Source organism: Pseudophryne corroboree, chromosome 6 (assembly GCF_028390025.1).
Source record: "Pseudophryne corroboree isolate aPseCor3 chromosome 6, aPseCor3.hap2, whole genome shotgun sequence".
NCBI lineage: Eukaryota > Metazoa > Chordata > Amphibia > Anura > Myobatrachidae > Pseudophryne > Pseudophryne corroboree.
This window is the reverse complement of record NC_086449.1, coordinates 296611690-296635079: the sequence shown is the minus strand read 5'-3', so window position 1 is coordinate 296635079 and position 23390 is coordinate 296611690. Positions and strand designations below refer to the sequence as shown.

Here is a 23390-nt window from a genome sequence, read left to right as displayed (position 1 = left end):
AATTTTTGACAATAGCAATGTCAATCTACAATGTCAATCTGTGTATTTGCAGAAAGACAGGCTTTACAATATATGCTTTTACAATATGGTGCCTGAGGTTTATGTTCCTTATGGTAAATCTAAACCACATGGTTAACTTTGAGAATTACTGACACCTTTCTAATGCATTCATAAACAAAGCAGAACAGTGGCCCCACATTCTACAGCAATGAGGTCACATTATCACATTGGAACTCACGTGGGTTCAATTCTAGTGAAAGTAAATGGCTACTCAAATACTTTTAATCGCACTGTACTAACAGCCCTCAGGTGCTATACTTTGCTTCTGTCCTAGGACTCCTGCAGTAATAATATGACTGTGGGAAAAACATGAGACTATTTATTAACTCTTGTTTGCACGGGAGCATTCCAATCGTTATTGCTTTGTATTTCGGATTTATACGTTTAACCGAGATTTTAGAATACGGCTTTCTAAATAATAGGAGCAATAAATATTGCTCACACCTTATTCAAGTGGTTGTGTTTACCCCAACACAAAAGGTAATGCACTTATGTTTAAAATCAGTTTAAAAAGTGCAGAAATATTACTGTTTGATCAGGATTTGTATTAAACATCTCCTTTCAAACATGTCTTTAACTGCTATTGTATTATTATTATTATTATTATTATTATTATTATTATTATTATTATGATATAACTTGTTTGTGTGGCTTTTGTATGCCTATATAAAACCCCTGCTTAGGCACACTACCTCCCAAGTACACTATTTATTGGTACTGTATGTCCCTCAAAAGTTCTATTGTCCTTGGCAAAACAATGGGTCCAGTTGCGCTAACAGACTGGTTAGTAGGGAGCTCCTAATGCTGCAGACACCAAGTAACTTTCCAAACTGTTAGCACTGGGTGATTGTCAGGGTCCAAGATGGAGGACACTACATCAGAGGTACATGAGCAGAGGAGTGTCTAGAGACTGTACAAAGCCTCTAAGGAATGGAGAGTTGTACAGTTGATATGAATGCAGAGCCATAATCATTACTAGCAATCGCTCCAGGAGGTGATCACGAGACTGCCTGTTGGGATCCCAGTGGTCACAATGTCAATGCCGGAATCCCGACAGACGGTGAAATGCTGCCCGCCGCCACAGGTTTTTCTCCCCCTATGGGTGTCCACGGGAGAATAGATCTTGTGGCAAGCGCAGCAAGCCACCGCGCCCGCAGCATGGCGAGTGCAGCGAGCCCACTAGGGGCTTTCTAGCGCTCACCCCACTGCCGGCATACTGGTGGCCGGGATCCCACTGTCGGGAACACGACAGCCGGGATTCCAGCCATCGGTAAAATGTATGTATTCCATTGCTCCCATCTTGGCCTCCCCCCCTCCCCCTTTCCGTGCCATATCTTCACCATCTATTTCTTTCCTCCCTTTTTTTAAATCCTGTATTTGTATTTTTCTATTGCCCGCTTATTTCTCTCATACTATACTTTCTCTATATTCCTAACCCCCCTCTCCTTTGCTGTTCCCCCCACACTCTCCAGCCCATCTCTGTTTTGGCTGCCCCTCAGTCTCTCTCCTGCTCTTGCAGTATCTTGCTCTCCACCACCTCGGTCTCTTATTTTTTATCACATGCTCAGTAGCCTTCTCCACGGGACTGACATTGTCAGTTGCCCTGCCTGTCACACTGTTATCAGGTGGGTGCCTGTGGGACATACCATGCAGGGGGCGCACCTTCCCATGTGGTAACCAGTTCCTGCATGGATAAGATTTATCTGTGGCTGCAGCTGCTGTTGATATTATGTCTGTATAGGATGGGGGGTCTACCTGAAGTATTGTTGGTGGAGAGCATGTGGTGACATACACATGTGGCATGACCAACATATGTATGTCACATTTATTGTAGCAGTGGTGACTAATTTAGTGTGTGTTAGGCATAGGGATGAGCGGGTTCGGTTCCTCGGAATCCGAACCCGCCCGAACTTCAGTTTTTTTTACACAGGGCCGAGCGACTCGGATCTTCCCGCCTTGCTCGGTTAACCCGAGCGCGCCCGAACGTCATCATCCCGCTGTCGGATTCTCGCGAGACTCGGATTCTATATAAGGAGCCGCGCGTCGCCGCCATTTTCACACGTGCATTGAAATTCATAGGGAGAGGACGTGGCTGGCGTCCTCTCCGTTTATAGAGAAGAGAGTGAGACAGTAGAGAGAGACACAGTAGTAATTTTGGGGAGCATTAGGAGGAGTACTAGTAGTTACTTGCTGAAGTGATAGATAGTGTGACTGTATTATCTGACTTGTGGGGGAGACACTGACAGTGGGGAGCAGTTAGAGTCTGAGAGCAGGACTCAGGAGTACATATAACGTACAGTGCACACTTTTGCTGCCAGAGTGCCACACTGCCATTGTGACCACACTGACCACCAGTATAATATATATTGTGATTGTCTGCTTAGGAGTACTACTTGCAAGTTGCTGATAGTGTGACCAGTGACCTGACCACCAGTTTAATAATCACCACCAGTGAGTTTAATATATATATATATATATATATATATATATATATATATATAATTGTATATAATATATATATAATATTGTATACCACCTACCCGTGGTTTTTTTTTTTCTTTCTTTATACATACTACTATAGTAGCTTACTGTAGCAGTCTGCGGTGCTGCTGAGCTGACAGTGTCCAGCAGGTCCGTCATCAGTCATTACATAATAAATATATATACCTGTCCGGCTGCAGTACTAGTGATATTATATATATATATATTGATTTCATCTCATTATCATCCAGTCTATATTAGCAGCAGACACAGTACGGTAGTCCACGGCTGTAGCTACCTCTGTGTCGGCAGTCGCTCGTCCATCCATAATTGTATACCACCTACCCGTGGTTTTTTTTTTTCTTTCTTCTTTATACATACTACTATAGTAGCTTACTGTAGCAGTCTGCGGTGCTGCTGAGCTGACAGTGTCCAGCAGGTCCGTCATCAGTCATTACATAATAAATATATCTACCTGTCCGGCTGCAGTACTAGTGTGATATAATATATATTGATTTCATCTCATTATCATCCAGTCTATATTAGCAGCAGACACAGTACGGTAGTCCACGGCTGTAGCTACCTCTGTGTCGGCAGTCGCTCGTCCATCCATAATTGTATACCACCTACCCGTGGTTTTTTTTTTTTCTTTCTTCTTTATACATACTACTATAGTAGCTTACTGTAGCAGTCTGCGGTGCTGCTGAGCTGACAGTGTCCAGCAGGTCCGTCATCAGTCATTACATAATAAATATATCTACCTGTCCGGCTGCAGTACTAGTGTGATATAATATATATTGATTTCATCTCATTATCATCCAGTCTATATTAGCAGCAGACACAGTACGGTAGTCCACGGCTGTAGCTACCTCTGTGTCTTTTAGTTGTGCCTATTAAAATATGGAGAACAAAAATGTTGAGGTTCCAAAATTAGGGAAAGATCAAGATCCACTTCCACCTCGTGCTGAAGCTGCTGCCACTAGTCATGGCCGAGACGATGAAATGCCAGCAACGTCGTCTGCCAAGGCCGATGCCCAATGTCATAGTACAGAGCATGTAAAATCCAAAACACCAAATATCAGTAAAAAAAGGACTCCAAAATCTAAAATAAAATTGTCGGAGGAGAAGCGTAAACTTGCCAATATGCCATTTACCACACGGAGTGGCAAGGAACGGCTGAGGCCCTAGCCTATGTTCATGGCTAGTGGTTCAGCTTCACATGAGGATGGAAGCACTCAGCCTCTCGCTAGAAAACTGAAAAGACTCAAGCTGGCAAAAGCACCGCAAAGAACTGTGCGTTCTTCGAAATCCCAAATCCACAAGGAGAGTCCAATTGTGTCGGTTGCGATGCCTGACCTTCCCAACACTGGACGTGAAGAGCATGCGCCTTCCACCATTTGCACGCCCCCTGCAAGTGCTGGAAGGAGCACCCGCAGGCCAGTTCCTGATAGTCAGATTGAAGATGTCAGTGTTGAAGTACACCAGGATGAGGAGGATATGGGTGTTGCTGGCGCTGGGGAGGAAATTGACAAGGAGGATTCTGATGGTGAGGTGGTTTGTTTAAGTCAGGCACCCGGGGAGACACCTGTTGTCCGTGGGAGGAATAGGGCCGTTGACATGCCTGGTGAAAATACCAAAAAAATCAGCTCTTCGGTGTGGAAGTATTTCACCAGAAATGCGGACAACATTTGTCAAGCCCTGTGTTGCCTTTGTCAAGCTGTAATAAGTAGGGGTAAGGACGTTAACCACCTCGGAACATCCTCCCTTATACGTCACCTGCAGCGCATTCATAATAAGTCAGTGACAAGTTCAAAAACTTTGGGCGACAGCGGAAGCAGTCCACTGACCAGTAAATCCCTTCCTCTTGTAACCAAGCTCATGCAAACCACCCCACCAACTCCCTCAGTGTCAATTTCCTCCTTCCCCAGGAATGCCAATAGTCCTGCAGGCCATGTCACTGGCAATTCTGACGAGTCCTCTCCTGCCTGGGATTCCTCCGATGCATCCTTGCGTGTAACGCCTACTGCTGCTGGTGCTGCTGTTGTTGCTGCTGGGAGTCGATGGTCATCCCAGAGGGGAAGTCGTAAGCCCACTTTTACTACTTCCACCAAGCAATTGACTGTCCAACAGTCCTTTGCGAGGAAGATGAAATATCACAGCAGTCATCCTGTTGCAAAGCGGATAACTGAGGCCTTGACAACTATGTTGGTGTTAGACGTGCGTCCGGTATCCGCCGTTAGTTCACAGGGAACTAGACAATTTCTTGAGGTAGTGTGCCCCCGTTACCAAATACCATCTAGGTTCCACTTCTCTAGGCAGGCGATACCGAGAATGTACACGGACGTCAGAAAAAGACTCACCAGTGTCCTAAAAAATGCAGTTGTACCCAATGTCCACTTAACCACGGACATGTGGACAAGTGGAGCAGGGCAGGGTCAGGACTATATGACTGTGACAGCCCACTGGGTAGATGTATGGACTCCCGCCGCAAGAACAGCAGCGGCGGCACCAGTAGCAGCATCTCGCAAACGCCAACTCTTTCCTAGGCAGGCTACGCTTTGTATCACCGGTTTCCAGAATACGCACACAGCTGAAAACCTCTTACGGCAACTGAGGAAGATCATCGCGGAATGGCTTACCCCAATTGGACTCTCCTGTGGATTTGTGGCATCGGACAACGCCAGCAATATTGTGTGTGCATTAAATATGGGCAAATTCCAGCACGTCCCATGTTTTGCACATACCTTGAATTTGGTGGTGCAGAATTTTTTAAAAAACGACAGGGGCGTGCAAGAGATGCTGTCGGTGGCCAGAAGAATTGCGGGACACTGTCGGCGTACAGGCACCACGTACAGAAGACTGGAGCACCACCAAAAACGCCTGAACCTGCCCTGCCATCATCTGAAGCAAGAAGTGGTAACGAGGTGGAATTCAACCCTCTATATGCTTCAGAGGTTGGAGGAGCAGCAAAAGGCCATTCAAGCCTATACAATTGAGCACGATATAGGAGGTGGAATGTACCTGTCTCAAGCGCAGTGGAGAATGATTTCAACGTTGTGCAAGGTTCTGCAACCTTTTGAACTTGCCACACGTGAAGTCAGTTCAGACACTGCCAGCCTGAGTCAGGTCATTCCCCTCATCAGGCTTTTGCAGAAGAAGCTGGAGGCATTGAAGGAGGAGCTAAAAGGGAGCGATTCCGCTAGGCATGTGGGACTTGTGGATGGAGCCCTTAATACGCTTAACAAGGATTCACGGGTGGTCAATCTGTTGAAATCAGAGCACTACATTTTGGCCACCGTGCTCGATCCTAGATTTAAAACCTACCTTGGATCTCTCTTTCCGGCAGACACAAGTCTGCTGGGGTTCAAAGACCTGCTGGTGACAAAATTGTCAAGTCAAGCGGAACGCGACCTGTCAACATCTCCTCCTTCACATTCTCCCGCAACTGGGGGTGCGAGGAAAAGGCTCAGAATTCCGAGCCCACCCGCTGGCGGTGATGCAGGGCAGTCTGGAGCGACTGCTGATGCTGACATCTGGTCCGGACTGAAGGACCTGACAACGATTACGGACATGTCGTCTACTGTCACTGCATATTATTCTCTCACCATTGAAAGAATGGTGGAGGATTATATGAGTGACCGCATCCAAGTAGGCACGTCAGACAGTCCGTACTTATACTGGCAGGAAAAAGAGGCAATTTGGAGGCCCTTGCACAAACTGGCTTTATTCTACCTAAGTTGCCCTCCCACAAGTGTGTACTCCGAAAGAGTGTTTAGTGCCGCCGCTCACCTTGTCAGCAATCTGCGTACGAGGTTACTTCCAGAAAATGTGGAGAAGATGATGTTCATTAAAATGAATTATAATCAATTCCTCCGTGGAGACATTGACCAGCAGCAATTGCCTCCACAAAGTACACAGGGAGCTGAGATAGTGGATTCCAGTGGGGACGAATTGATAATCTGTGAGGAGCGGGATGTACACGGTGATATATCGGAGGATGATGATGAGGTGGACATCTTGCCTCTGTAGAGCCAGTTTGTGCAAGGAGAGATTAATTGCTTCTTTTTCGGTGGGGGTCCAAACCAACCCGTCATTTCAGTCACAGTCGTGTGGCAGACCCTGTCACTGAAATGATGGGTTGGTTAAAGTGTGCATGTCCTGTTTATACAACATAAGGGTGGGTGGGAGGGCCCAAGGACAATTCCATCTTGCACCTCTTTTTTCTTTGATTTTTCTTTGCGTCATGTGCTGTTTGGGGAGTGTTTTTTGGAAGGGCCATCCTGCGTGACACTGCAGTGACACTCCTAGATGGGCCAGGTGTTTGTGTCGGCCACTAGGGTCGCTTAGCTTACTCACACAGCTACCTCATTGCGCCTCTTTTTTTCTTCTTTGCGTCATGTGCTGTTTGGGGAGTGTTTTTTGGAAGGGCCATCCTGCGTGACACTGCAGTGCCACTCCTAGATGGGCCAGGTGTTTGTGTCGGCCACTAGGGTCGCTTAGCTTACTCACACAGCTACCTCATTGCGCCTCTTTTTTTCTTCTTTGCGTCATGTGCTGTTTGGGGAGTGTTTTTTGGAAGGGCCATCCTGCGTGACACTACAGTGCCACTCCTAGATGGGCCAGGTGTTTGTGTCGGCCACTAGGGTCGCTTATCTTACTCACACAGCTACCTCATTGCGCCTCTTTTTTTCTTCTTTGCGTCATGTGCTGTTTGGGGAGTGTTTTTTGGAAGGGCCATCCTGCGTGACACTGCAGTGCCACTCCTAGATGGGCCAGGTGTTTGTGTCGGCCACTAGGGTCGCTTAGCTTAGTCATCCAGCGACCTCGGTGCAAATTTTAGGACTAAAAATAATATTGTGAGGTGTGAGGTATTCAGAATAGACTGAAAATGAGTGGAAATTATGGTTTTTGAGGTTAATAATACTTTGGGATCAAAATGACCCCCAAATTCTATGATTTAAGCTGTTTTTTAGGGTTTTTTGAAAAAAACACCCGAATCCAAAACACACCCGAATCCGACAAAAAAAATTCGGTGAGGTTTTGCCAAAACGCGGTCGAACCCAAAACACGGCCGCGGAACCGAACCCAAAACCAAAACACAAAACCCGAAAAATTTCAAGTGCACATCCCTAGTTAGGCAGTGTGTGCTGCTGTCTTATCATTGTTCTGACCAGAGGAAGAGATTTTTTTTCCTGTTTAATTCAATCTTGGTGTCATTCGTGCTTGCCATGCATGTTAGGTGTGTCATGCACACACACACGCAAATGTGATAACATACTTTTAGCAGATAGGTTTTATGATATCGACTGGTCATATGAAAGTGTCACTTATACCTACAGTGTATGAGGCTATGGTATGGACCAAGGGCCTAATTCAGCATGAGTTGTAGTTTTGCGAGATATCGCAAAACTACAACTCCTCCCATTAGCATGTGGGGGACCTGCCAGCACTGGGCAAGGCCGCCCCACATGCCCCCCCCCCCCCCCCCCGCTGAAATGAAGCATTGCATCTTAAGGGTTGCCCCCTGCCTTCGCAACCTAGCTGCAAAGGCAGTCGCCGGTCCACCGTGTTTCGGGTCGCAAATGGTCAGACGCCTCCATTGTCCGCCCCGCGTTCCCCAATGCCGCTTCGTTGCATAAAAAATGCTGCGACGCCGCCCTGTCTCCGTCTCATGCTTGTACTTAGATTGAGATTGCGTTCGATCACAATCTAAGTCCTTGCGCATGCACAGAAGTGCGGAAAATGCCAAATGGCGATTTCCGTACTTCTACAATTCATGAATTGAATTGGCCCCTAAGTCTCTTGGCGATGTTGCTAATAAATTAATAGCGGCTGAACCAATAGTCATGAGAATTAAAGGTTCACATCCTTTGGAAAGGTGTGTGTGTGTGTGTGTGTGTGTGTGTGTGTGTGTGTGTGAGTGAGTGAGTGAGTGAGTGAGTGAGTGAGTGAGAGAGAGAGAGAGAGAGAGAGAGAGAGAGAGAGAACACCATTCCTTTATCTTGTGCTAAATAAACAGATGGGAAAAAAAGCTGCACCTCTTAGTTAATCCCATGTTAGTACGGATCAGACAATAATAAACAATTACAAAAACCAGAGGGCGCTAAACAAATACAATAAATAGATATAAGAGTAATTAAATCCTGTGAAAGATCTGTGGGTCATCTTAACTGTGTCTACAAGTCCTTTCCACTAGGGTCCCCCCAGGTAAAGAACTGTAGAGGTTGAAATATCTGGAATGTTCCTAAAAATACCCTCTAGCCAAAGATCACCAAACAAGAAAACGGCCCAATGGCCAATCAGTAAATAATTGGCTATTTTTTATTTTTGATAAATGAAAAAAAAACAATACATAACTCATAAATTTTGCTTACAGAAGGTGAAAAAGTACCGACAATCACTATACAGTTGAGGCAAAGGTATATTCCTGCCACCATCGTTATGGGTGTGAGCTTAGTTGGAAGGATTCTCCTGCTTTGTGTGTGGACACAGCGCCAGAAACCTTACACTTTTTGTCCATAGATGGACTTCTTCAGGGGTTAAAAATAAAAAAATTATAATGCTATAATGCAATGTCGTAACTGATGTAATGAAAATCGTTCATACCAATAAACCCAAATAGGAAACTTGGTTGGTTGCACAATCACAGCAAAATAGTAATTTTGAACAGTGTGACAGTGCCCCCCAAATATATGTCTGTTCTCCAAGTGCAATGAAATAGATAGATAGATAGATAGATAGATAGATAGATAGATAGATAGATAGAGACCACTCACACTCCAAAATCTGTAATCAACTGGGTGCTTAATGTAAAGTATAGATAAACCATACAAACATTAGGCAACAAAAGAAGGTGTGCTTGTTTTTAAATATATTAATCCTTATTTTAAGTCCGCTTTCCAAAACATCAATCATGGTACAAAAAACAATACATACAGAGTCTGACATTTCAGTGCCAGATGGGCATTGTCCTCAGAGCATATACACAAGTAAATAGATGCTGGGAGGAACCACCTTGTCAGCTGGTACTTAAGGGTGGTAAGTAAATCATTAAATATATTGACAGGCACAATTTAGTCCATATGAATAGGTTGCGGTTAGGGTTAGGGTTGAAATGCGCTGGAACCGCTATGTAAACATTCGCAATGTCAATAGCATATCAATGTCAATATTATGGTTTACATCCATGTCACTCTTCAGACCATGCTGATATTTTGTATCACACCCACAGTAATGTGTGTGAATTGCGCACTGTGTTTTTGAGTGTTTTTTTTGGGCCTCACAGTGAAGCCACACCTCCTGTTGGTGTCGCATTTGCTATTGATGCAGAGTTAGTTGCATTTCAAGTTTGTGTCCCACTCTGAACTAGGTCCCTAGGGTCAGTTCTGCTAATTATGCCTCCTGCCTTCGTGTTTGTTAGATACTCTCTCTAGCAAGGCAGCATCATCTGTAATACAAAATTCCCTAATTTCTGAGTTTTAGTTTTACAGAGTGAATTGCTACGCACTGTGGATTTCAACCAATCAGACACTGACAGGTAACATGGTGGTTGGGAAAAATACATTAATAGAGCAAAAAAAAAAAAAAAGAGAAAAAAAGGCCAACCCAACATGAAGACTGAACATGTTGCTTACAACACTGCCTACAGTATATGATATATGTTCATTTAACGTAGTACTCATACCACAAGCCACCTTCAAACACTCCATACCCAAAGTACTGTGGGAGTCATTCAGATCTGATCGCTGCTGTGCGTTTTCGCGCAGCGGGCGATCAGATCCGAACTGCGCATGCACTGCAATGCGCAGGTGCGAAAGATGGCTGCGATGGGGATCGCTGGTCAGTGACGGGATTGTGAGAAGGATCCATTCGCACGGGCATTCGTAAGGAGATTGACAGGAAGAGACCGTTTGTGGGTGGCAACTGACCGTTTTCAGGGAGTGTCCGGAAAAACGTAGGCGGGAGGGTGTCTGACATCAAATCCGGTCCCGAACAGCCTGATGTGAATGCAGCGGCTGAGTAAGTCCTGGGCTGCGCAGAGACTGCACAAAATCAGTTTGTGCAGCTCTGCTACACATGCGATCGCACACCTGCACAGCGAAAATACACTCCCCCTGTAGGCGGCGACTATCTGAACACAGGACAGCAAAAATCGCTGCCTAGCGATCAGATCTCAATGACTCCCTGTACATACCTCCCAACATGACCCTCTCCAGGAGGGACACAATGCTCTGCTCCTGGACTTCCCTCTTAATTTATGATTGCCAGCACCTGTGCTGAAACACCTTTCTTACCCATTAACCTGTTCAACACAGGTGCAGACAATCATAAATTAAGAAAAAAGTCCAGAAGCAGAGCACGGTGTCCCTCCTGGAGAGGGTCATGTTGGCAGGTATGCCTGTATACGCAGGAAATTATTCCTAAAATAGCAAACAAATTCTCATTTGAGGCAAGTGTTTGATGAGAACTTTGAAACGAGCAAAATGGAAATCATAAAATAAGAATGTAAAAAGACAGTTCTCTTTCTCACAGGAACTCAGCCATGAATACTGTTCCCTATATACATTTGTTTAAACCATTATATTTCTTGGAGAGAAGGGAATTTTAACTCCTTTGCTAATTGGGACTAGCAGAGTAGCAGGTTCCTCTGGCAGCGAATCCGTTCATTTTTAATGCATTATTTTCACCCTCAGAGGATCAACAAACATTGTAGATTTCAGCAGAAGTTATCACAGCTGGGTTTGGTGAATACTGAAAACAAAGTATTTTCAATGAGCCATAATACCCCTCTGAGAAACGGCATGGATTTAATAAACAGATTCCGTGTTTATGCTAGACACGGTATTAAGAACAGCTGGTTATCATCGTCTCGTTAATGAAACCACACAATTTCATTTCTACTCAATTATTGATATCGGGATGCCTGGAACCATCCCTTCATGTCTTTTTAAACCAGTTTATAATCTTAGTTCTCATAAATAGTGTTTCATGTAAGCCCAGGCTGAGGGGGAGGGCGAGCAGTTACTGTAATAAGGTGTAAGCTTTATGTCTCCAGACAGTTAACTCCAAACACAGGGAGCTATGGTAAAAAGGACAAGGGATAAAACCTTAACGTCACAGGCTTCCTTCACCAGAAAGGGGACTTGATTCCTATTTTCATTACTTGCTTTACACACCTGGTGCTCAGAGTGGAACAGGTGTTGGAAAACCGACCGGGAACATTGCTCAGTAAGGGGGGGGGGGGAAATACAAAAACGAAGTGGCAAAGCCACTGTAACTTTACCCTGCCATATTTACACTGTAACCATAGGAACTTGCGGCTCTCCCACGGTTTCAGGAAAGAAATACACAGCCAGAAGGTTCTCATTTATATTTTCTTCCCCCATTTACAGACATTTTACAATTAACTCCTTTCCTGTTAGTGGGGTCCCTACAGCCCTATTTTGTAGCATGTCTGGGTCCCCTAGGACTTCTATTCTAAGTCACGCTCAGCTGTAGGACAAGTTTTGTAATTAAGACACTAAACATTTGTTTTCAGAAAATCTACACTCTTCTAATGAAACACCAGTTTCTCTTTTTCTGTAGCAGCATTCAAAGACCCACCACAATACATTGCAGTGCTATATATTACGTTAAAGAGAATTAGCCAGCTGAGAACAGTATAAAAACTATACAAAAGCAGCAATGCACAGTTTTAAAATGCAGAGGGTGCTGGAGTTACACAGACATGGCTTGAATAACAGCATTATTGTTGTGAAGGGTAGATGTAAAATAAAACACACACACACACACACACACACACACACACACACACACACACACACACACACACACACACACACACATATATATATATATATATATATATATATATACACTGTATACATATATATTTCATCCCTCCTCCACCTGCCTCCAGTGCCCTCAACCCCCACATCTAGCTCCAACCACTACAGTGTGGGACTAGTTACTCTGGGCTGGCTCCTCCTGTGGGACCAGCCCTGTGCCCTTCTCACCTCCCAATTCATATATTCCTTCCTTCCTCAAGTCTTCTCAGTCAGCTCCTCCTTCGTTCCTTCTCTCTCCCCATGGTAGACCCAAACCCCTCCTACCTTCATGGCACACCAGACCACACAACTACACCCCCTAGTTCCCACTGGGTTCAGAGGGAAGAGCCAAGTCTCATGATCCTCCATGCACAGCCTCACAGAGGATGGGACCTATGAGTGGATCCTCCAGATCCCTCTCCAATAACAGCCACTCACACAAGCACTGTCTAATGCAGCACAGTAGGTCCGCAACTGATGCGACCACTTTACTTTATACATTGCAGGTGCAAGCTCCTATCAGATTTGTGATTTTTAATATATCTGGATGGAAATGAATATATATATATATATATATATATATATATATATAGAGAGAGAGAGAGAGAGAGAGAGAGAGAGAGAGAGAGAGGGGGGGGGGGGGGGGGATTTATAGGAGTGCCAAAATGAAATTTTCTCTTGCCCCTCATCCCCAACCTGAAAATGTTAAAACGCCCCTGGGTGTAGATAGATAGAGCTACACACATATATACAGTATATATATATATATATATATATATATATATATATATACATATACATATACATATACACTGCTCAAAAAAATAAAGGGAACACTAAAATAACACATCCTAGATCTGAATGAACGAAGTATGCTTATTAAATACTTTGTTCTTTACATAGTTGAATGTGCGGACACAAAAATGATCAATGGAAATCAAATTTATTAACCCATGGAGGTCTGGATTTGGAGTCACACTCAAAATTAAAGTGGAAAAACACACTACAGGCTGATCCAACTTTGATGTAATGTCCTTAAAACAAGTCAAAATGAGGCTCAGTAGTGTGTGTGGCCTCCACGTGCCTGTATGACCTCCCTACAACGCCTGGGCATGCTCCTGATGAGGTGGCGGATGGTCTCCTGAGGGATCTCCTCCCAGACCTGGACTAAAGCATCCACCAACTCCTGGACAGTCTGGGGTGCATGGAGGATGGAGCGAGACATGATGTCCCAGATGTGCTCAATTGGATTCAGGTCTGGGGAACGGGCGGGGCCAATCCATAGCATCAATGCCTTCGTCTTGCAGGAACTGCTGACACACTCCAGCCACATGAGGTCTAGCATTGTCTTGCATTAGGAGGAACCAAGGGCCAACCGCACCAGCATATGGTCTCACAAGGGGTCTGAGGATCTCATCTCGGTACCTAATGGCAGTCAGGCTACCTCTGGCGAGCACATGGAGGGCTGTGCGGCCCCCCAAAGAAATGCCACCCCACACCATTACTGACCCACTGCCAAACCGGTCATGCTGGAGGATGTTGCAGGCAGCAGAACGTTCTCCTTGGCATCTCCAGACTCTGTCACGTCTGTCACATGTGCTCAGTGAGAACCTGCTTTCATCTGTGAAGAGCACAGGGCGCCAGTGGCGAATTTGCCAATCTTGGTGTTCTCTGGCAAATGCCAAACGTCCTGCACGGTGTTGGGCTGTATGCACAACCCCCACCTGTGGATGTCGGGCCCTCATACCACCCTCATGGAGTCTGTTTCTGATAATTTGAGTAGACACATGCACATTTGTGGCTTGCTGGAGGTCATTTTGCAGGGCTCTGGCAGTGCTCCTCCTGTTCCTCCTTGCACAAAGGCGGAGGTAGCGGTCCTGCTGCTGGGTTGTTGCCCTCCTACGGCCTCCTCCACGTCTCCTGATGTACTGGCCTGTCTCCTGGTAGCGCCTCCATGCTCTGGACACAACGCTGACAGACAGAGCAAACCTTCTTGCCACAGCTCGCATTGATGTGCCATCCTGGATGAACTGCACTACCTGAGCCACTTGTGTGGGTTGTAGACTCCGTCTCATGCTACCACTAGAGTGAAAGCACCGCCAGCTTTCAAAAGTGACCAAAACATCAGCCAGAAAGCATAGGAGCTGAGAAGTGGTCTGTGGTCACCACCTGCAGAACAACTCCTTTATTGGGGGTGTCTTGCTAATTGCCTATAATTTCCACCTGTTGTCTATTCCATTTGCACAACAGCATGTGAAATTGATTGTCAATCAGTGTTGCTTCCTAAGTGGACAGTTTGATTTCACAGAAGTGTGATTGACTTGGAGTTACACTGTTGTTTAAGTGTTACCTTTATTTTTTTGAGCAGTGTACATATATATATATATATATATATATATATATATATATATATATATATATATATATATGGCTAACGCTGCTACTTACCCTTCTGGGAGGTATTCAAGTGTTTTGAATGCCGGCGGCCGCTAGATGGCACCACGACAGAGCAGTTCAGGTTTTGCTCGGGCGCGACGGTGCTGACATTACCGTTCTGTCATTTTGACCGGCTGGTATAAATATATATGTACAACACAAATTATGTACAGTACTACTACAGTTGTATCGATAAGGATGCATGTAAAGGATGCGATCCTGTAATAAAAAGTCCCGTTTGTACTGACCAATACTTTTACTTTGAGGCACTTTACTTTGGTTTTAATGATGTAAATGTTACAGCAGTCCCAATGTACGTACTCTCTAACAGTGCAAAGTATTTGAAATGACAACACAGGAAGAAATACATACCTGCTCTCTGCATCTGGTTATCCTTTCTAACAGCAGGTCTGAATTGTTCTTTTCTTCATCAAGCTCCATTTCCAACTGGGACATTTTGTCCTGGGAAGAACAAAGCAGTTCTGTATGTTAAGCTCTAACCCACTGATCTAAAGATGAATGGACAGGATCATTAACAAAATTTGTTGCTAGCATGTTGAGTGATAAGATGATCTCATTTGACAAGTCAATATATACTAATTTACCATTCAAACAGCATGTGAGTGGGCTGACTGTCCTGCAGGTGAGGGAACAATTGTGAAATTGTGCTTTTTTTCATAAACCAGTCATAAAAAGTTTAAATGAAAGATTGACGGGACGGGTTTCTATTACCAGAGTTGGATTTGCTTTTCATGCTATGATTAATAGAAAGTTGTTCCCGAGACTAAATTACAGTAAATACTTAATCTATAAATTACCAAATCAGTTTCATGATTATTCATAATTGTTTTCAAATCTAAGGCTATTTTGTTTAGATGGGAATTATAATTATAGGTGGATAGGGAATTTAAAGTGGGCCTAAAAAAACATTTTACAAGTGCCCTCAAGTAGGCAGAAAAAAATTGATACGCAAGAGCAAGTTAAGCATGCCATTAGCTGTAGCTCCACATGGGCCCGCAACAAATGGGGCCCATCACAATTAGCAGAGCTAATACACAATAGAAAAAGCATTCGACAGATAGGTGGAACAACAGCAGCTAGGTGTTCCCATGTTTAATATTGATGTAGATGAGTCTGGGAAGTCTTTGCTGTTCCGTGAAGCCCTGTCACAATAATGGGCAGTGGAGTAAAAAAAACATAGGGGGAAAAAACCACACACATTGTCCCGCTCCAAAAAGAAATACATTGGGAGGAATTCAATTGAGCAAGATGTGAACAGCGCCAGGTAGGAGTTCCCGGAGCAATTCAATGGTCTGCGTTGTTAAGCCCTTTAGTCAGATTTCTTCTTGCACCCTCCAGAGGGTGTGAGCAGATATATACATTATGGTAAGAACTTTTTTTTTTTCTCTTATGTCCACAGGTATCCACAGGATAACATTGGGATATGCCGAAGCGACAGCGGAAATGGCACCAAACGGTCACAAGCTTTCTGGCCTCCCAGGATGCATCGGGGCTTCTCCATATAATCCCGCCCACCGACTCAGTCAAATCAGTTATTTCCACAGCAATTTAGGCAGGCGCATCAGGTAGAAACCTATTTAGGCGATAAGAACGAACATGCACATCCTTCCATGCAAGAGGGAAGAGTTTTAGTAATTGTAAAGATCCTCAAATCAGGTGTGTCAGGGTGGGACCCCTGTGGATACCTGTGGACATAAGAGAAATCACGTTATCAATGGTAAGTTCTTACCATAACGTATATTTCTCTGGCTGGGTCCACAGGTTATCCACAGGATAACATTGGGATTCCCAAAGCCAGTTTTAGTGGTGGGGATGCTCCTGATTAGACAGGAGAACCTTTCACCCAAATTCAGCGTCATGAGAAGCAAAAGTATCCATGGCATAATGTCTAATGAAAGTGTTAATGGAAGACCATGTGGCTGCCTTACAAATCTGTTCTGCTGAAGCACCATGTTGTGCTGCCCATGAAGGACCTACCTTACGTGTAGAGTGAGCAGAGACATTAGCCGGAGTAGGGAGATGAGCATGAGAATAAGCTTCTGAAATTACCATTCGGAGCCATCTTGCCAGCATCTGTTTACTAGCAGGCCATCCTCTTCTATGAAATCCGTAGAGGATGAAGAGAGAATCTGTCTTTCTGATGGCACTAGTACGAGCTACGTAGATTCTTAACGCCTGGACCACGTCCAGCAACGCTTCTCCCGCAGAAAGTCCCGATACCTGAAACGCTGGGACTACAATCTCCTCGTTAAGATTAAACTTTGAAACCACCTTCGGAAGATAACAAGATCTAGTTCTGAGAACTGCCTTATCTGGAAAAAATATTAGAAAAGGAAACTTACACGACAGTGCTCCTAAATCGGACACTCTTCTAGCTGACGCCATTGCCAGTAGAAAGAGCATTTTAGCCGTTAACCATTTAAGATCTGCTCTCTTAAGTGGTTCAAACGGAGGTCCCTGAAGGAGTTTAAGAACCAGAATCAAATCCCAGGGAGCTGCAGGAGGAACAAATGGAGGTTGAATGTGTACAACTCCCTGAAAGAAAGTATGCACATCCTGTAAGTCAGCAATCTTTCTCTGAAACCATACAGTTAATGCTGATACTTGAACTCTCAAGGAAGCTACTTTCAACCCCTTATCCAATCCTGCTTGAAGAAAATTCAAAATCCTGGATACTTTAAAAGATCTTCGATTCAAACTTTTTTCACTACACCAATGAATATAGGCTTGCCATATTCGATGATAAATACGAGTTGAAGAAGGCTTTCTTGCTCTAAGCATAGTTTGAATTACTTGTTTTGAAAATCCTCTAGTTTTTAAGATAGAGGTTTCAACAGCCACGCCGTCAAAGACAGACGATCCAGATGGCTGTGATAACAAGGACCCTGCATTAGCAGATCTGGACGTTGAGGGAGCAGTATTGGTGCTTCCACTGACATCCTTAGTAGATCTGTGTACCAATGCCTTCTGGGCCAAGCTGGAGCTATTAGCATTATGCCTCCCTTTGCTTGCTTTATTTTTCCCACTACCCTGGGTAACAGGGATATTGGAGGAAACAGATATGCCAGATGAAATTTCCAATTCACTGACAGTGCGTCTACAAGGATTGCTCCGGGATCCTTTGTTCTTGATCCGTAAATTGGAACCTTGTTGTTCAGACGCAACGCCATGAGATCTATCTCTGGCAGACCCCATCTGTTTACTAGAGTCTGAAACACTTCTGGGTGCAATGCCCATTCGGTTTCCTGAATGGGGTGTCGACTGAAAAAATCCGCTTCCCAGTTCAGTACTCCTGGAACAAACACTGCTGACAATGCTGGAAGATGAAGCTCTGCCCACTTCAGTATGTGAGTTACTTCCTCCATCAGTCTCTTGCTGTGAGTTTCTCCCTGATGATTGAGGTACGCTACCGCTGTTGCACTGGTCTTCCTTGCAGACTGTCCTTTGCCTGATATATATGGCCCTTACTTCTAACAGATTTATTGGCAGGCGACTTTCCCTTATGGTCCATTTTCCCTGGAACCAAAGGCTTTCGAGCACTGCTCCCCAGCCCTGAAGACTGGCATCTGTTGTCAGGACTTGCCATTCCTTTATCCAAAAGGGTCTCCCCTTGTTTAAATGGTCTGTCTGTAGCCACCAAGCTAGAGACCTTTTTAAGTTTACCAGAAACTTTATCATCTGTTTTTTTATTGTCTGATGATTTCCGTTCCATTTGGTCAGAATAAGGTGCTGTAGTGGTCTGGAGTGGAATTGTGCATATTCCACTATGTCGAAGGTTGACACCATCAGACCCAACTGTCGCATTGCTGCATGGACTGACATTGTCTGAGTGTGCAACGACTCCTGAGTCATGACCTGTACCTTGGCTATCTTTTTCTCTGGCAAGAAAATTCTCTGTAGACCTGAGTCCAATATGGCTCCCAAATGAACCATCCATTGTGACGGATTCAGAGACGACTTTTCCCAGTTTATGAGCCACCCGTGTCTTTGTAGACAAACTACTGTCTGTTGAAGATGGCTCAAAAGTAATTCCTGCGAATGTGCTAGGATTAGAAGGTCGTCGAGGTATGGAAATATTCTTATCCCCTGCTTGTGGAGATAAGCTGCCATCACCACCATAATTTTGGTAAATACCCTGGGTGCTGTTGCTAGCCTGAAGGGCAAAGCTTGGAACTGAAAATGTTGCTGGAGGATTGAAAACCTGAGGTAACATTGATGAGACCGTGCTATAGGCACATGTAGGTAAGCATCCTGTATATCCAGAGATACCATGTAATCTCCCGGTTCCATGGCCAAAACTATGGAGCGTAATGTTTCCATGTGGAACCTTGGAATTCAAATGTATTTGTTTAACATTTTGAGATTGAGAATTGGTCGAAATAACCCATTTGGCTTCTGAATCAAAAATAGATTGGAGTAAAAACCCTGTCCCCGTTGCAACGGGGGTACTGGGATAATTACACCAGACTGAAGCAATTTCCGAACTGCTTCTTGCAGGGCGTTGGCCTTCGACTCTATACGAGACGGGCTGGTGCAAAAAAACCTTTGAGGAGGCTGCATCCTGAAGGGGAAACCATAACCGAGAGATACCACCTTCTGCACCCAAGCATCTGTCGTCGACTGTTGCCATATGTGTGCAAACTGAAGGAGTCGGCCCCCAACCCTGGAATCCTCCAGGCGGAGACCCGTATCCTCAGGCTGATGGCTTCTGTTCAGGCTTGGAAGCTGGCCTTCTACTAGCCCATTGCTTCTTACCCCTGGCTGATCTATTGAACTGGGGTTGCTTAGGCTCCTCTTTAGCTTTTGCTTTGCCTTGCCATCGAAATGGCCGAAATTTTGAACCCTTAGTCTTAGGGTTATAACTAGCCGGAAATCTGACCTTTTTGGATTCAGCTTCCGATTCTAGAATATCTGACAATTATTTTCCAAACAATATATTACCAGTGAAAGGCAATGCTTCCAGCTCTTTCTTGGATTCTGCATCTGCTTTCCAAGTGTGTAGCCAAACTGCTCTACGAGTGGCTACTGTCAGGGCTGATGCTTTAGAAGCAATCGTACCCATATCAATTCCTGCTTCTTCCAAATATTGGGCAGCTTGTCTTATATGACCTAAATGAGACTCCTACTCCCTATTAGGAGGGGACAGGTCATTCTCCAGTTCCTCCACCCATTCTACCATTGCCCTTGCCATCCAGGCTGAAGCCATAGCAGGCCTAGCCACTGCTCCTGATAGAGAAAAAATGTTTTTCAAGAAACTATCTACCCTTCTGTCTGTGACATCATTTAGTGAGGTAGATGACAATGGTAAAGCAGATTTATGCACAAGTCGCAGTACATGTGCATCTACTTTAGGAGGAACTTCTCTTTTTGAACAATCCGCAGCTGGAAATGGATAATAAGAATCCCACTTTTTCGGAATCTTATATTTTTTACTATGCGTAGCCCAAGGTTCTTCCATCATTTCCGTCAGCTTCTCTGACCCTGGGAATTCAGTCTTAACTGATTTTGTTTGTGTAAATACAGTTGCTTTAGATTTAAAAACACCGTTTTGGCTGTTTCCTCCAAAGAGAGAATAGCCTTCATTGCATCAATAAGCCCAGCTATATCATCTGAGCTGAAACCCTGCGACTGATCATCATAAGGAGTATTTGAATATACTGTATCATCATCTGTTGTATCATCTTGTGTAGTCTGCAATACAGACGTATCTATATTAGTCTTACCTGCACCTTTGTTAACCTGGTTACTTGTAGAGGCTACTGGAACCAAACCATAAGGAGGGAGCTGACTGTATGGGTTAATAGTGTAGCCTATTCCCTGGAGTGGAACTGCCAGAGTTAATCTGTCCGCTATTGAAGACAAAGTCCGCGCAAACATACTCCATGGTGGTTCTACTGGTTGCTGAACTAAATCCTGCTTTTTACTTTTCCGATAAGCAAAACAGTTTGCACATAACCCCTCATAAGTGACCAACTGGCCTATTCCAATTACCCTGTTTTACAAGATAAACATGTTAGGGATGTAGGAGTGCCTGATAAATTATCATCGGCACTTTTGCCGCTCACAGACATAGTAAAATATTCTGTTTTTACAACTACACAATTTGTGACTGAAAATCACCTATATATAGAAGTGAGATCAATCTGACCACAACCGTGCACCTGAATTGAGGTTCAGAACAGAACTGACAACATATAAAAGTTGCTTAGAAATTGGTAAATCTGCACAGAATACGGTATTAGTAACGTTTATATTAATTTAGTTATTTGTTAAACCAACATTATGCTTACTACACAAACAAATAAATTCAGCAATGGGTTGGTGGTGCTCCCGGAAAATAGTTCAGTAAACTATGAGGAAAATGTGGTCTTAAGAAAGAGCAAAAGACAAAAGCAGCTATATGCCTTTTCCAGGGCACACTTAGAAAAATTATAAGAAAATGATGAATTATGAAAATATGAGTATATTAATACTAAACTTTTATTGAGATATACTTAATAAAAGGGAGAAGGCAAATATAGATAATTGCTACAAATTTTGGGCGATAAAAATTAGAAAGGCGAAAATATGTTTACTCCCTTAATAATCCAAAAATTACTTTAATTTTAAATTGAAAAAATCTTTGTGGGAGTAAACTAGCTCCATTGGATTCAGCTATCCCATGTCAGAATATCAGAATTAAATATCGGTGAAAATTCAATGCCTGGGACTGCACAGAGAACTGGAAAGACTCAAATGATGTGAGAGTAAAATACCTACGGTACCTAGTATTCCCTGGTGGTCTCCCAACCGGGTACTGACCAGGCCCTGCAGTGTATGGCTTCCAAGATCAGACGAGGTTGGGCATACTCAGTGCGGTTTGACCGTAGGTGAGTAAATCTCCAGCATGTGCAATCAATTCCAGTGTGCAGTTACTCCAGGCAAATCTTATGGATATGATAATCTGACAGGGATTAATCCCCTGAATGAAATATAAATGATTCTGTGCAATGAAAAACCACACCGTGTTCTAATGGGTGTTTGTTGCCCCCATATGAAACACCTATTGCTATATCACATTTATGCAAAGAACAAAAAATATATTCTTAAAGCATATACTGAATGTTCCTGTGACTGGATATCAAACAATAATAACTCCTAGAGATTTAGATTCCATAGGGGAAGACCATGTTTGTTGGATATGCAAATCACTATCACCATCATGTTCTAATGGTTGTGATGCTGAATAAGAAAATAAGATAAATCATATAAATATGATAGTTCAACAGGGATTGATCCCCTGAACTGGATATGTGCAATTCCGTGCAATGAAAAACATACAGTATTCTAATAAAAGTTTGTTTCCTCAATCTGAAACTCCTATTCATATATCATTTTTAGGCAAAAACAAAAAAAAACAACAATGTTATACATATGCTGAATGTTCCTATGGCTAGATATCACAACATATTAATACTAGACATTCAGATTACATAGGGGGAAGCCGTTTTTCCAAATAAGCAAATAGTGTTTGTTGCACTGAGTATCATAATATAAAGAAAAAGGGGAAAAAAAGGGGAGAACAGACACCCTTGAACTAGGCACCTCAGATATTCACAGCTAATGCTGTTGATTTATCTACATAAAGGATGAGTGCTACCTCCCACTGTGCCCCTGAATTGTTTGGACAAGGTGGAGGAATAGTTAGGCTGTGCCTCGATAGGAGTCCCCCCTGGTGGAAGTTGAAAAAAATGCCTCACTAGGTGTGCGGCTCAAACCTTAATGCCTGCATGCATTGGTGGGCAGTGTGAGGCCTGAAGTGTCCCACAGTTGTGGGTAGAGGTTTCCAGCCAGGGAGAGGGTGTGCTGAACTTGGAGCTGTGGAGCCGATGTCCGCGGTCCGAGCGACCGGAAGTTCGGACACCGGGACCGGAAGTGACGTACGTTTCGCTCTGGGAGCTTGATCACCTGATCGCCTGCTCCCAGAGCTCACAGCCGCCTTACTTAAGCTGAGGACCAGCCTACCAGACACACAGGTGTGTGTGGAGGTGGACCAGCTGGGACTAACGTCATAATGAGAACGGTCTCCTGCTTTGTTTATACAATCATGTGCAGGGGATGTTCAGGGAGGAAATTGAGTAAAGTTAGAAAAAAGTGTTGTTAGTATAAATACATGTAATTTATGAACTTTAGTTTATGAGTTGTAAAAAGTGCTTGGAGAATTATAAAATAAGAAGGGGTATAGATAATTATCATATTGAGGAACTGCTGGGATAGTGCTAAAATCCATTTAAACATGGATCAAAAAAAGTTTATAAATAATAATGCTAACAAAAATATTTTTTTATCTTGGATGTCTTGTTGCTGTTACTTTTAATATGTGGTCTTTATTTATACCAGACCAGATATTGATTTTAATTGATGAATTAGTGTTAAAGTGTAGATTGGTGTGTAAGGAAATGACTGAGTGGATAGAAAATCGTGAAAGGGTAAAGGCTGTGATATGTGGGAGTAGTCTGGAATGTGGTGACTAGAAGTATTTGTGGTCCTGATATGGATTGTTAGATATAGGGACAGGGATGTGAC

General features: G+C 43.8%; 1 protein-coding gene and 1 pseudogene across 1 annotated transcript in view; both read right to left on the bottom strand.

Moving 5' to 3' along the window:
• CGNL1 (cingulin like 1) overlaps positions 1-23390 on the bottom strand; it is a 214923-nt gene that overhangs the window by 48538 nt on the left and 142995 nt on the right. Inside the window, exon 14 of the mRNA XM_063926164.1 lies at positions 15177-15266. Within this exon, the coding sequence (XP_063782234.1) occupies positions 15177-15266 (90 nt within the window). The remainder of the gene's footprint in view (positions 1-15176; positions 15267-23390) is intronic.
• Positions 21578-21696, bottom strand: LOC134937423 (5S ribosomal RNA; annotated as a pseudogene).